This window comes from Python bivittatus, unplaced genomic scaffold (assembly GCF_059951505.1).
Source record: "Python bivittatus isolate LINGU-HERP-01145 unplaced genomic scaffold, Pbiv_v1 ctg000610_np1212, whole genome shotgun sequence".
Taxonomy (NCBI): Eukaryota; Metazoa; Chordata; class Lepidosauria; order Squamata; family Pythonidae; genus Python; species Python bivittatus.
In genome coordinates, this window is record NW_028277088.1 from 17,780,239 (window position 1) to 17,793,868 (window position 13,630).

At 40.1% G+C, this 13,630-nt stretch overlaps 1 protein-coding gene across 3 annotated transcripts in view; it reads left to right on the plus strand.

Annotated features, from left to right (window-relative positions):
* The window catches only part of CUNH10orf67 (chromosome unknown C10orf67 homolog), a 73,151-nt gene that overhangs the window by 12,392 nt on the left and 47,129 nt on the right, over positions 1-13,630 (plus strand). For 2 of the 3 annotated variants that reach the window (XM_088150367.1, XM_088150366.1), the window contains exons 2-4: positions 10,845-10,965; positions 11,410-11,553; positions 12,293-12,367. In XM_088150367.1, the coding sequence (XP_088006493.1) occupies positions 10,945-10,965; positions 11,410-11,553; positions 12,293-12,367 (240 nt within the window). In that variant the 5' untranslated portion in view covers positions 10,845-10,944. The remainder of the gene's footprint in view (positions 1-10,844; positions 10,966-11,409; positions 11,554-12,292; positions 12,368-13,630) is intronic. The other variant, XM_088150368.1, reaches the window with a different exon arrangement.

The window sequence follows — 13,630 nt, forward strand, 5'->3', positions numbered from 1 at the left end:
TTGCTCTATTCATAAATAATTATGAAAGTAGAATGAGACCAGCTGATTCTGTTACTGGGGACAAACAATTTCACCAGAACTCCTTGTGTTATAGGAAGTTCCAGTGGTACAAAATATGGGGTGGAATCAAGAGGGATTTTGTTTAGTGCACAGTGTAATAATCCCCTCCTTCCTGTCAGCCCTTCAAGGGTTCAGAAAACAGACTCCTTAAGGACTGTTAGAACTCTAATGTTGTAGGATATAATAAGAGAATTTTCAAAGCTTGCCGGAGTTTCCCTCTGTCCTCTGCTATATTGTGCATAATCAAGGTGAGGTTATTTTAAATCTCTTTCTTACGCTTACTGTTTCAGAGCTGAGATTTCATTTGCAGTCTCTTTCACCAGTTAATGGCTCTTGCATTCCTTCATCAGCGTTCTCCTGGCCTCCCTCCAATATTTTCCTTTGGGCCAGACTTTTCTATCCTGGTGGCACACATAGGGGACCTTGGCTGATGTGGAAGAAGTAAGCAGGGCCAAACCAGGTTGGATAGAAGACCATCAAAGAGTCCAAAGGGAGGAGGCTAAACTGGGAAGGTGAAAAAAAAAAATCCCAGAAGAAGTCAGTGGGAAACCACTTTGGTATTATTCCCAGGAAAACTGTATGATCATGCTTACAAAGTCTACGAAGTCACTAGCTCAACCTGAAGGAAGCTTTACCATTGCCTCCATCCTAGTGTCCTTTGGGTGTGTTGGACAACAAATGGGTAATTTTTACCAAAAGCATAAGAATGAATACTTAGCTGCAGTATGCAAATTCATCTCCTGCAGGGGTGGGCACTCTGTTGATGACCAAGGTTACACCTTATATTGAAGGAGGGGGCAAAGACTTGAGTGGCCTGGTGATGGGGCATGTAGGCAGGACATAATTATGCACCTGGATATAGCGGGATTTTTCCCTTTTTCTTATTTTGTTGACAGTGGAGTATGTTTGCATTAAGAAACTATTAAGCCTATTTTAAGGTTTTATACTGGGGACATGTCATAGAGCGAAATAGTAAATTACAGTTTTCACGCATGTCCCACCTCAGAATAACAGGAAATCACATTGCTGACTTGGAGCAATTATGCCTTATTCAGCAGCATGGTCAGAGGGGATGCAGGAAGCCACAAAAAAGGTGCTTTGGCTTCTGCAGTTTGCCTACCTTTGAACCATGAGGTTTGGATGCCTGTGTGATACCTAGTATTTCACAATATATCAAATTGCAGCCTTGGGTTCCAATTCTTGTTCAATCCTCTTTGATCCCCTACATTAAGTTCCTTTAGAGAGCCTAATTCTCAATGCTGTCATTTTCATAGTGCTTGCTCAGCCAATGGGAAAACCTAAGTTAGAGCCCTCTTCTCTTAGGATGCTGGGGATCTGATGGAACTTGAAGAGGATCTACAGTAGCCAAGCCAGCTGGGAATTCTGGCAGCTGAAATCGACACATTTGAGTATCCAAGTTGGAAAGAATAAATCTGATATTGGGTGTTGATGGTAGGTCAATAAAATAGCTTGCACTCCTTTTCAACTTCCAGCCTAATTGATCTCTGAGCACTTTACTGGTCAGAGAAAGTTGATTCTTCTCAGAGGAAGAAGGGTAGCTATACAGTTTTTAGTACACTCCATTTAGTTTTCTGTTGTCTTTACCCAATCAAATGAATAACGAAGTTGGATATATGCTTCAATCCTTGATGGAAAACTCTGCTGATCTGGAGGTGGAGGGCAGTCACAACTTCTCCTCAAAGTTGGTTGGAAACTTTCACTCTAGCAGAGTCATCTCCAGCTAGAATTCCTTTTTTGGTCAAGAATGAATAGAAACACAGAAGTAAATACAGAATTTCCACATTGCTGCCATGGTAACCCATGACTGGTTCCTTGCTAATGTTCTTTCCAAGACTTTAGAAGAAGAAGAAAGATGGCCAGAGCACACACACTTCATGTCTCTGCCTACCACCCCAATGACCATGATGATATGGATACCACTGAGCAGATTCATACCCTGCTCTCAACACGGAAGCTGACCCTTTCACCAAACATCCTAGAACTTTTAACTCTACCTTGTTGCTTAGAGGAACTGGAAACTGATTACCGGTAAAATGCTGAACCAGCTGCAGGGAGCAGTTTGGGAGGACTCATAATAAAGTGTAAGAGGAGAAGGGAGGGGGAACATCTGGTAGAGGTATAAGATATGGGGTAGATATCCAAGACTTCTTCAGATGGGATGTATATAGACATGCCTCACTTCAAACTACTGTAGTTTATTTTTTCCGTTATTAAAATATTCTGCTACTCCTTCCTCCTGGTGTTGGCATATACACACAATGGCTTAAAACAATCATCATACACTGACAGTTTAAAAACCCAAATCAATAGAAGTTAAGACACTAAAACACCAAAGCACTAATGACAGAAGAAACAGCAAAGCTAACGCAGAAGAAAGGTTAAAAAGCCCAAGCTCACATTTGGTAAAAATCTTCATTAGCTACTTAGGAGGAAATCAGCATATTGAAACTGTGCTCAGAAAAAATACAACTATAATGTATTCAAATTATCTGCACAACAACCTTATGAGGTAGCTTAGGCTATGTGATACTGACCAGTTCACTTAGAAATGCTCATCACATGAACAGTACAATATCTAGAAATTACACGTGTGTGAAGGAGTCATCAGAACATGACCTCGTCCTTAACTTTCATACTATCCTCCTCTCAAAGGACAATGGTCACATATGAGCAGAGCCAGTTCACATGTATTTGGTTATCAGGGATAACCATATACGTACTATATATGCACAGACATTGGATACTTCAGTGAAAATATACAGTTGCTATGTGCTATTACATCATAGTTCCCATTAAAACAATTGTATACTTTGTATAGGTGGTCTCTGTGTAACAGCTTATGAAATAAAACAGATTTCTGCTATTAAATAATGGAGATGAACTTTACTGCTATGCAGCTAACTCAGAGGCAGATAGATTCTGGTTTGGAAAAGGCAGCCCAGTTACATTAGATTCCACAAGATGAATAAAATGTAGGTTTGGAAGTATGTGACATGTTGAGGGCAGTGTTCCAGAAATGAGTGGAGCAACTTCTAGAGGGCACAGGACCACTTTTACATCTGTATATATTGTTTAGTTTTAACTTTAAAATAGTTCACTTCCAAGGAAGGAAGGATTATTCTCTTAAAGATGACCAGGAGGGAAGGGTATCATTGCAGGCCACATCAGATACTGCCCTGGGGTATGTGAGCATCCTGAATTGAACTTTTTGCATTTCTCAGTTAAAAGGTCAGTTAGCAAGGGATGGGATTCAGGGAAGGTCTTTCAGATTAAACAGAACAGAGTTAGTTGGAAGAATACTTTGACTTTGCTTGAAACAGCTTCGTATTTTCCTGTATACTTATTTTACATGGCCCTTGGAATTAAATTGGCCCCCTAAAATATTCTTGGAAAACAAATTAAAAATGATTGGTCTGGAAATCATGCTCCCCAAACCAGAAAAAGAACAAAGACAAGTAAGGGTGGTGGACAATGCCCTATACGGGGGGCGCTAGAGGGAGAGGCAGGTAATATTCTGTTAAAGAAGTGCTTTGGAACAGATTATGTCCCACATGGGCATCTTATGAAGGAGCAAGCCCCCTCCCCCATGCCCTATGCAAGAGCATTCACAAAAGATTGGGGGCTGATTTGTGGAATACACTATCACAGTGTCATGAACAATATGGATTATGTTAAAATAGGTTTAGATAAGAACCCTGCTAGTCCTGATGTCTGTACAGTACTCCTAAAATCAAAGGAAGCATGTCATTGACCATTCCCCCACCTAGTGATGTAGAGTACTTCTAAATCATTAGATGTCACTAAAACAATATAAATCCTGTTACTTCACTGCAATGATGAATAAATGATGCTAGAAGATGCTACAAGTCATTGAGTATCAGTTGCTAGAAAGAAGGACAGAGTTGTTTTATTCATGCCTTGCTCTGGAACTTCCCGTAGGACTTTGCTGGTTCCTGTGAGAACAGAATGCTGAACTACATTATCTGTATCCAGCAAGGCTGTTCTGGTACCAAAATGCTTCTGTGGGCGAGCAAACAAATTGTGGCACTGGACCAGTAGCTTTTCCCGTTGATGCTGAACATGTAGATGGAAATACACTACAGTTAGTTTCTCCAGTTGTGTATTGTGCCCTGTTGAAGATGGTGCCAGCCTGCCTTCCTTGCAGTCTATACTGGAAATAGTTCATTCAAAGAATGAGTATCTAAGAACTTTGTTTAACAGTATTTATTTGAAGGAAGGTTATGGTTGCAACGTAAGAGTTTCAGTGAGTAAAGTAAGCAAAGAAAGCAAAGTGCTTTCAAATGAGATTCTGCAGTGACATATATGCAATTTAGAGTGGCTAAACTCTTTTTTGCCTCTTCCTGCTTTTTTTTATGTAGAGTCTGGAAGCTTGCCTCTTTTATGAATGAGGGGCAGTCTGCATCTGTTCACTGTTTTAGTAGCTGTCATTCCCAGTAGTGTGAGAAATAACCCTCACAAAGGGCTGCTGGTTGGCTGACTGGTTGGCTGGCTGATTTATTTATTTATTGGCGGTACCAGTATTTATAGGCCACCCCAGTCCATATGGGCTCTTAAAACTGAGCTGCATCTCTGGCCACATTCAGAACCAGGAAAGGCCTCTTTTCTCCTTGCTATTACATATGAATGTTCTCATGTTCCCATTGAAAGAGTTTTAGACATGACACAAATTCACACACAGGGAATCACTTGTATAATGCAAACTAAGAGCAATTGTGGCTAGGAGCTGCTTAACACAGAAGATTATTTAAGAATGGCACTAGCATTTATTTGTTTTTTCATAGTTCTGCATTAAGAGTTCCCCTTCTGAATGAGCTAAGTTTAGCTTGGGTGACGTACATGTTGACTCAGCCTCATTCCAATGCCAGAGGACTAAGCAGTCACTGTGTGCATCTGTTTCTCAAAGTTGGCAAAGGCAGTGAATCTTTGAATAGCTTCCACCTCCAAATATCTAGGCATTATGAGTTGTCCCCACAAAGCCTTGTTAAGCAAAATAACAGGCTTTTCAAATAAATTGACAGTGGATATTACGAAAGGAAACAAAGCTTTCCCAAATACTTCTGAAGAATGTTTTATGTTGCTGCAAGTAGAAGATGTCAATACAAGCTGAACCATGCATATACGTACACAGCTTGTGATGCAGACTCCTTAGAGAATCACTTGAAGGCACAAGATAGTTAAATTATTTAGTCCAGTGTCAGGCTACATGTGGGCCCCAAAGGTCTCCCTACAGTTGCTATTGACTTGAAATGACCAATATAACCAAAGAAAAAAGCTACGAAGTACATAGAAAGCAAATATTATAAACTGCTTTCAATTACTTTGAGTTAAATTCAATTTTAGGTATTATCCTAGCTTTTCCTACATTTTTTGTGTGGCCCTATGCATACAAAAGGAGGCATATTCTGATCTAGAAGCCCTTTTATACTAGAACTACCAGATCTGGGCTAAAAAAAGACTTTGCTGCCACCGTGTGGTCATCTGGATATTTGCAGCCAGATCTGGTAACTGTAACGTGTATATAATGTTGAAGAGTGGGATGTAAGTGTAAGAGGTAAGGTACACATGCTGTAGTCACACACAGACACACACATCTATAATATAGAGGAAATTACTAATTATTACGGCTGAGCCATAAACCATTGCCCAGAAGGAGACAAGAGCTGAAAACCAAGACAGATTAATCATTCAGCTAACTAGGAATGAGGATTCAAAGCAAGGCCAACCATGCAAAACACACCAGAGATCCCAACTCTCACAAATAATTGCAAAAGGAAACTTTTTACCTTCATTTCTGCCAAGCCAAAGTAGGTAGAGCTTGTCCAGATTTAGATTTCTTCCTTTAAAAGCTGCAAGTCTGTGAGTGACCTCATGGGGCAGCAATCATCTATTTCACTGAAGCTGTTTCATAGCATGTAAGAATTTTAACTACAGTATACGATGTGGCTTCCACATCATAGCCAGAAAGAAACAAAGCTTGACATGGTTACATTGTACTTTAAAACCTGTATGTACAATAAACATGTGTTGTCTTATGCTGATGCTTAGATAAGTATTTAGTATTTTTATTTGATATGGGCTTATATCTAAGTAGAGCTACAAACATGCCGGAACTAGAATATTCATTATGCACTGGCTTGGTTATATGACCTACTTATGCAAGAACTAGGCAATGGACAGGCATGACAACAACACAGAACAACAACTAGTAGAGTGCTGAAGATGACACAGTGATATCTGTAAGTGGGCTGGTTAGCTATGTATACAGAATCTATGTTTACAAGACCCACTGAACCATGAATTAGTCAATTCATTTTAGCCTAGTATGTTGGGCTAATCTATCTCCTAGGTTTAGAGCCACTGAGTGTGGAAACCCAGAAAACTGAAATGAATAAATCTTAGTAAAGTTCAGCTAAGGCAAACATATTGTGTGAATGCAACCAGAAAGAGAAGACTGAGGAGGTAAGGGGGCAGGGTTTAGAGAGCACTAGGATGGGTTAGAGGTGCATGAAGTGTGAAATCAAGGGGAGGAACTCTATAGGCTTTCAATGTGCATTGTTTCTGTGGAGGAAAGAGTTCATCTTGAGGTGCATGGATATTGTGAGAGGGGTGTGTTGAGTAAGTGGATCTTACGTGGTTGAGAGGGAGTTATATACCCTGAATGAAAAGAACTGAATTTAAGTTTTAGGGCTCATTTGCACCACTGTTCTTTGTTGAGGTTATTTGTTCATTGTTCTTTGTTGAATTATCTGTTAACATCAGATATTCTATTTCTTTCAAATGGGTTTGTATTGGAATACAGTAGAGCATTATGTAAATTACCTGGTCAGACATAATAATAGGTTAGATGGGCAAATTGTACTGGATGCAGTTTTCTGGCGTTTCAAGTGTAGATTTTCCATATCACCTGCTGTTTTAAGAAATGCCCTGGATTAAACCTGGAACTTCCTTTAGACAATTTTGTGTCTGTTCCTCTGTATAGTGCCCGGTAGGTGGCAGCACATGGCCAACCTGGGCTAATTTCAAAAAGATAAAGTGGATTAGACCTGGTTAACATTTGGCCAAAACCATAGGAAATCCCAGTTATAGGCTAGATTAGGAAGTTGAAAAAAATTTATTAAGAAAATGCAATGGCAAGCCATTTCTATATTGCTGCCAAGAATAAAAGAAATTGTGATTGTCTTAAGGGAGCCTTTTCCTAGTACTTAGCTATTTTTGTTGTTGTTTAGTCGTTAAGTCGTGTCCGACTCTTCGTGACCCCATGAACCATATTGCGCCAGGCCTTCCTGTCCTTCACTGCCTCCCTGAGTTTGCTCAGTTTCATGCTCATTGCTTCAGTGATGCTATCTAACCATCTCATCCTCTGCCGTCCTCTTCTCCTTTTGCCTTCAATCTTTCCCAGCATCAGGGTCTTCTCCAAAGAGATCTCTCTTCGCATTAGGTGGCCAAAATATCTGAGCTTGAGCTTCATTATCGATCCTTCCAATGAGCAATCAGGGTTGATTTCCTTTAAGATTGACTGGTTTGACCTCCTAGCAGTCCAGGGAACTCTTAAGAGTCTTCTCCAGCACCACAGTTCAAAGGCATCAATTCTTCGGCGCTCGGCCTTTTTTATGGTCCAACTCTCACAGCCATACATTACTACTGGAAAAACCATAGCTTTGACTATGCGGATCTTTGTCGGCAAGGTGACGTCTCTGCTTTTTAATATGCTATCTAGGCTTGCCATAGCTTTCCTCCCAAGGAGCAAGCGTCTTTTAATTTCATGGCTGCAGTCTCCGTCTGCGGTGATCTTGGAGCCCAAATAAATGAAGTCTGTTACTGCTTCCATTTCTACCCATTTGCCAGGAATTGATGGGTCCAGATGCCATGATCTTAGTTTTTTTAATGTTGAGTTTCAAGCCAGCTTTTGCACTCTCCTCTTTCACCCTCATCAAGAGGCTCTTTAGTTCTTCTTCACTTTCTGCCATTAGGGTGGTATCGTCCGCATATCTGAGGTTGTTGATGATTCTCCCTGCAATCTTAATTCCGGCTTGTGATTCTTCCAGCCTGGCATTTCTCATGATGTACTCTGCATATAGGTTAAATAAGCAGGGTGACAGTATACAGCCTTGTCGTACTCCTTTCCCTATTTTGAACCAATCGGTTGTTCCGTGACCGGTTCTAACTGTTGCTTCTTGGCCCGCATACAGATTTCTCAGGAGACAGGTAAGGTGGTCTGGTATTCCCATCTCTTTAAGAATTTGCCACAGTTTGTTGTGATCCACACAATCAAAGGCTTTTGCATAGTCAATGAAGCAGAAGTAGATATTTTTCTGGAACTCTCGTGCTTTCTCCATGATCCAGCGAATGTTGGCGATTTGATCTCTAGTTCCTCTGCCTCTTCGAAACCCAGCTTGTACATCCGGTAGTTCTCGGTTCATATATTGCTGAAGCCTAGCTTGTAGGATTTTGAGCATAACCTTGCTAGCATGTGAAATGAGTGCAATTGTGCGATAGTTTGAGCATTCTTTGGCGTTGCCCTTCTTTGGAATTGGAACGTAAACTGACCTTTTCCAATCCCGTGGCCACTGTTGCGTTTTCCAAACTTGCTGGCATATTGAGTGCAGCACTTTAACACCATCATCTTTTAGTATTTTAAATAACTCAGCTGGAATCCTGTCATCTCCACTAGCTTTGTTGTTAGCAATGCTTCCTAAGGCCCACTTGATTTCACTCTCTAGGATGTCTGGCTCAAGGTCAGTGATCACACCAGCGTGGACATCAGGGACATTAAGATCTTTCTTGTATAGTTCTTCTGTGTATTCTTGCCACCTCTTCTTAATCTCTTCTGCTTCTGTTAGGTCCCTGCCTTTTGTCCTTTATCATGCCCATCTTTGCACTAAACGTTCCTTTCATATCTCCAATTTTCTTGAAGAGATCTCTAGTCTTCCCCATTCTATTGTTTTCCTCAATTTCTTTGCATTGTTCATTTAAGAAGGCCTTCTTATCTCTCCTGGCTATTCTCTGGAAATCTGCATTCAGCTGCTTATATCTTTCCCTTTCACCCTTGCTTTTCGCATTCCTTCTTTCCACAGCTATTTGTAAAGCCTCATCAGACAGCCATTTTGCTTTCTTGCATTTCTTTTTCTTTGGGATGGTTTTAGTTGCTGCCTCCTGTACAATGTTACGGACCTCCGTCCATAGTTCTTCAGGCACTCTGTCTACCAAATCTAATCCTCTAAATCTATTCATCACCTTCACTGTGTACTCACAAGGAATATGATCTAAGTCATACCTGAGTGGTCTAGTGGTTTTCCCTACATTCTTCAATTTAAGCCTAAATTTTGCAGTAAGAAGCTCATGATCTGAGCCACAGTCAGCTCCTGGTCTTGTTTTTGCTGTCTGTATAGAGCTTCTCCATCTTTGGCTGCAAAGTATATAATCAATCTGGTTTCGGTATTGACCATCTGGTGATGTCCATGTGTAGAGTCGTCTCTTGTGTTGTTGGAAAAGAGTGTTTGCTATGACTAGCTTGTTCTCTTGACAGAACTCTATTAGCCTTTGCCCTGCTTCATTTTGTACTCCAAGGCCAAATTTGCCTGTTATTCCGATTACTCCTTGACTTCCTACTTTAGCATTCCAATCCCCTATGATGAAAAGGACATCTTTTTGGTGCTAGTTCTAGAAGGTGTTGTAGGTCTTCATAGAAGCGGTCAACTTCAGCTTCTTCAGCATCAGTGGTTGGGGCATAGACTTGGATGACTGTGATATTGAATGGTTTGCCTTGGATATGCACTGAGATCATTCTGTCGTTTTTGAGGTTGTACCCCATTACTGCCTTTCCCACTCTCTTATTCACTATGAGTGCAACTCCATTTCTTCTAAGGGTTTCTTGCCCACAGTAGTAGATATAATGGTCACCCAAATTAAATTCACCCATTCCCGTCCATTTCAGTTCGCTGATTCCCAAGATGTCGACGTTCAATCTTGTCATCTCATGTTTGACCACATCCAGCTTGCCTTGGTTCATAGATCTTACATTCCAGGTACCTATACAATATTGTTCTTTACAGCATCGGACCTTCTTTTCGCTTCCAGATACATCCACAGCTGAGCGTCCTTTCAGCTTTGGCCCAGCCGCTTCACTCTTTCTGGAGCTACTTGGAAATGCCCTCCGCTCTTCCCCAGTAGCATATTGGACACCTTCCGACCTGAGGGGCTCATCTTCCGGCGTCATATCTTTTAGCCTTTTAACATTGTTCATGGGGTTTTCTTGGCAAGGATACTGGAGTGGGTTGCCATTTCCTTCTCCAGTGGACCACATTTTGTCAGAACTCTCTGTCATGACCTGTCCGTCTTGGGTGGCCCTGCACGGTATAGCTCATGGCTTCACTGAGTTACGCAAGCCCCTTCGCCACGACAAGGCAGTGATCCATGAAGGGGAGTACTTAGCTATGCCATCTTTCAAATGAGAGAATTCTATTGTAGAACAATAAAAACAAAGTACAAGATTATCAATCAGACAACAGCACTGTATTCAAGTTGAAAACCAAGGAACAATAAATATGCTTATTTGGAAATAAATAAATAGGAATTAATTCTAGTTAAGTTTGTAACGCTGAATATAATGTAACTAAAACAGAAATGGATCATTTTTAATTTGCTAATTTAAATTAAATTTAAATTGCTAATTTAAATTTAATTTCTACTAGGCAAAGCATCTCTGCTGTTTAAAGTAACTATTTTCTAAAAAAATTCTGCAGGCCTTGCATTTCAGAGGACCTAAAAATAGGTTATGCAATCTCTGATCATGCCACTCAAACTGATATAAGTGAGATAGCAGATCTGAAACAGTTTACAGCAATGACAAGAACTTTACTACAGGTAAGCTTTTTCACTGTCTTTCAGATACTCTCTTTTTATCTTTATTGTGCTTTTTACCTTGCCTTGTTTTATTGTGAACTTCCTAGAGTCAGTTTGGAGTTGGAGAGGGCCTAAATTGCTTTGAATTGTTGCAGTCCATGTGATTGATTGCCCTTGTTTACAAAAGGGCCAGTTCTCATATAAAATCTGTATGCAGTTCATATATCTGTATTGTCATCATTGTAATTCAATATCTGCAAGAATCTTTGCTTCGCTAATATTTACATTTGCATTTCTGATTAGCTTTCCTATCATTCTTTATTTTCAACTACCCGACAAAATATTGAGGCAGAACGTGAAACTAAAGTAAATAAATCTATCAATGGTTGATATCCACCTTTTGTAACCAGAACAGTTCTAAAAGAAATCATGAATTCATATTACATCTTTTTTTTGCATTTTTAGTTTACAAACTCACTCTATGATGACTTTGCACTGTATCAAAATATCTTGAAAATGCAGTATGAAGAAAAAATACAGGAATATGCAACCAAACTCTGGCTAGAGATAAGCGACAGACTGAAAGATATCGAGGAACTTTATAAGCAGGTACAAGTTAACCTTCTTCATCTTCCTTTTGCACCAGTGCATGACTGTGTTTGCCTATAAATAGCATACAAAATAATAGCTGGGTAATTAGGAACAACCAATCAACTTAATACAAAAGTGAATGCAAGCATTCAAGTTCTTCAGAACTTTTCTTTAGGCAGATTTTACCCCCCACCCCCAAACCAGAAAATTGGGAAGAAGAAACAATGCAGCAAAAAGTTACCATGAGTATTTTAAGCCATGAGGTTTATTGTTCTAAAGTGAGGGCAGCGGGCTGACCCTAAGAGGTACTGGTGGTGCAGATGTGGAAAGAGAATGTTTATATTTCATGATTTTCCTCCATTGATCATTCTGCACAGGATCCCATAAACCAGCCTTTCCAAGACTGATAGCCAGCAGTTGTGTTGCAACTCTAAGTCTCAGCATTCTTAGGAATCAGTCCCACTAAATTCAGTGATGCCTTCTTTAATCAGGAACCCTCCAGATGTGCTGGATTACCACTCCCATCATGTCCACTCTTCGGGTTTGCCAAGAATGCTGCAGTGGACAGCTCCAGACAAACTGACTTATGGATTGCACTGTAGCTCCATACTTTGATTTTTCAAAAAGAGATTTGATAAGAATTTTTTTCTACAATGAAAATTATTTAATTGTTTGGATAGTAACACACTCTTTCAGTTTGTTATCGTTATTAATTCAATAATTCATAAAAATATGAATCCTTTCTTTTTAATTACAGAAAGAAATCAAAATGCGATATAGCTACCAACAACAATTATGTGATGCACTTGCTATTCTTCGAATGAATTATTCCGTGAGTTTTTGATTCTTGCTACTGTGTATACCTGGGGCACCTAATATAGTACCAGTACATGCTCTTTGGTCAGGCTTTTGATAAGAGTGGTTGAAACCTCTTCTGAGTAGTGTGTGTATGTTTCTCGTTGTTGCCAGGTTTTGCCATCTTTTTCCTCTTTTGTCTTTATTGTACTATTGTTTTATTGTTATTTTTCTGTGTTGATAACTGCCCAGAGTAACTGGGAGTCAGGCAGTGTAAAAATTAAACAAATAGCAGATGGATGTAGCTTATTCCTATTTACTGGGTTAACTTTGGTACAGGTAGTCCCAAAGTTAAGAATGCCTGGGTTACAGAATTTGCTACAACAGGCTCCGTTCTTAACTACGGGTTACAGACAACCCATAGTTAAGAACGGAGCCTGTTGTAGCAAAATTTGAGTTAAATACACAATGATTCAAGTTAAATACACAGTGGTTTGAGTTCATTACACAATACTACTTATACAGAATTATACAATAATGTTTTTCCAGCATATGTACAAATTCAACTTAAGGATAGACCTTGGGAACGGAACTCGTTTTTAAACTGGGGACTACCTGTATTTGAACCAAATACTCTGTGTTTTAACTTTCTGACTAAAGAACCTGAACTCATGAAATAACACACCAATGAAACAGTCTGAAGGTTTACGAACAAAAGTCTAAGGGGCCAATGTGGAGGCACATGTAGTACTCTTGTATAGATGCTGTGATTCTGCCCAATCATTCTGTAAAAGCAATTTTTGTATAAGTGTAAGAATCAGAATTGACAGGACCACTGGAATACATTTGCTTCCCCAGCCCCCCCTAAACTTTGCCACCCCATCTACTGAAATACACCAAAAGAGAAAGTTGTGCATTGCAATGATAGCAACTCTGAGTGGTTTTAAAGGGGACTGTATTAGTTCATGGAAGCTGAGACTATCAGTGGCTACAAATACTGGTGGCTGTTTACTACCTTCTGAACTATAAGCAGTAACCCTTCCACACTGACTGCTGGGAGTGACAGACGGTGAAGGGGTGAACCATCCTCTACTCCAGGCTTGTCAGCTTCACTGATTCATCAGCTGGTCACCGTGACACTCGATGCTGGACTACTTGGACTTAAGGCCCAGTCCTACAGATTCATCTTATGTTCTTTAGCAGTTAAATTGGTGGTGATTTGGGGCTTTACTGTTGTGAGCTGGAAGTATTGCCACTGCATTTTCCCCCCTTTCTGTTGGCTATATGTGCCCCAGGATGG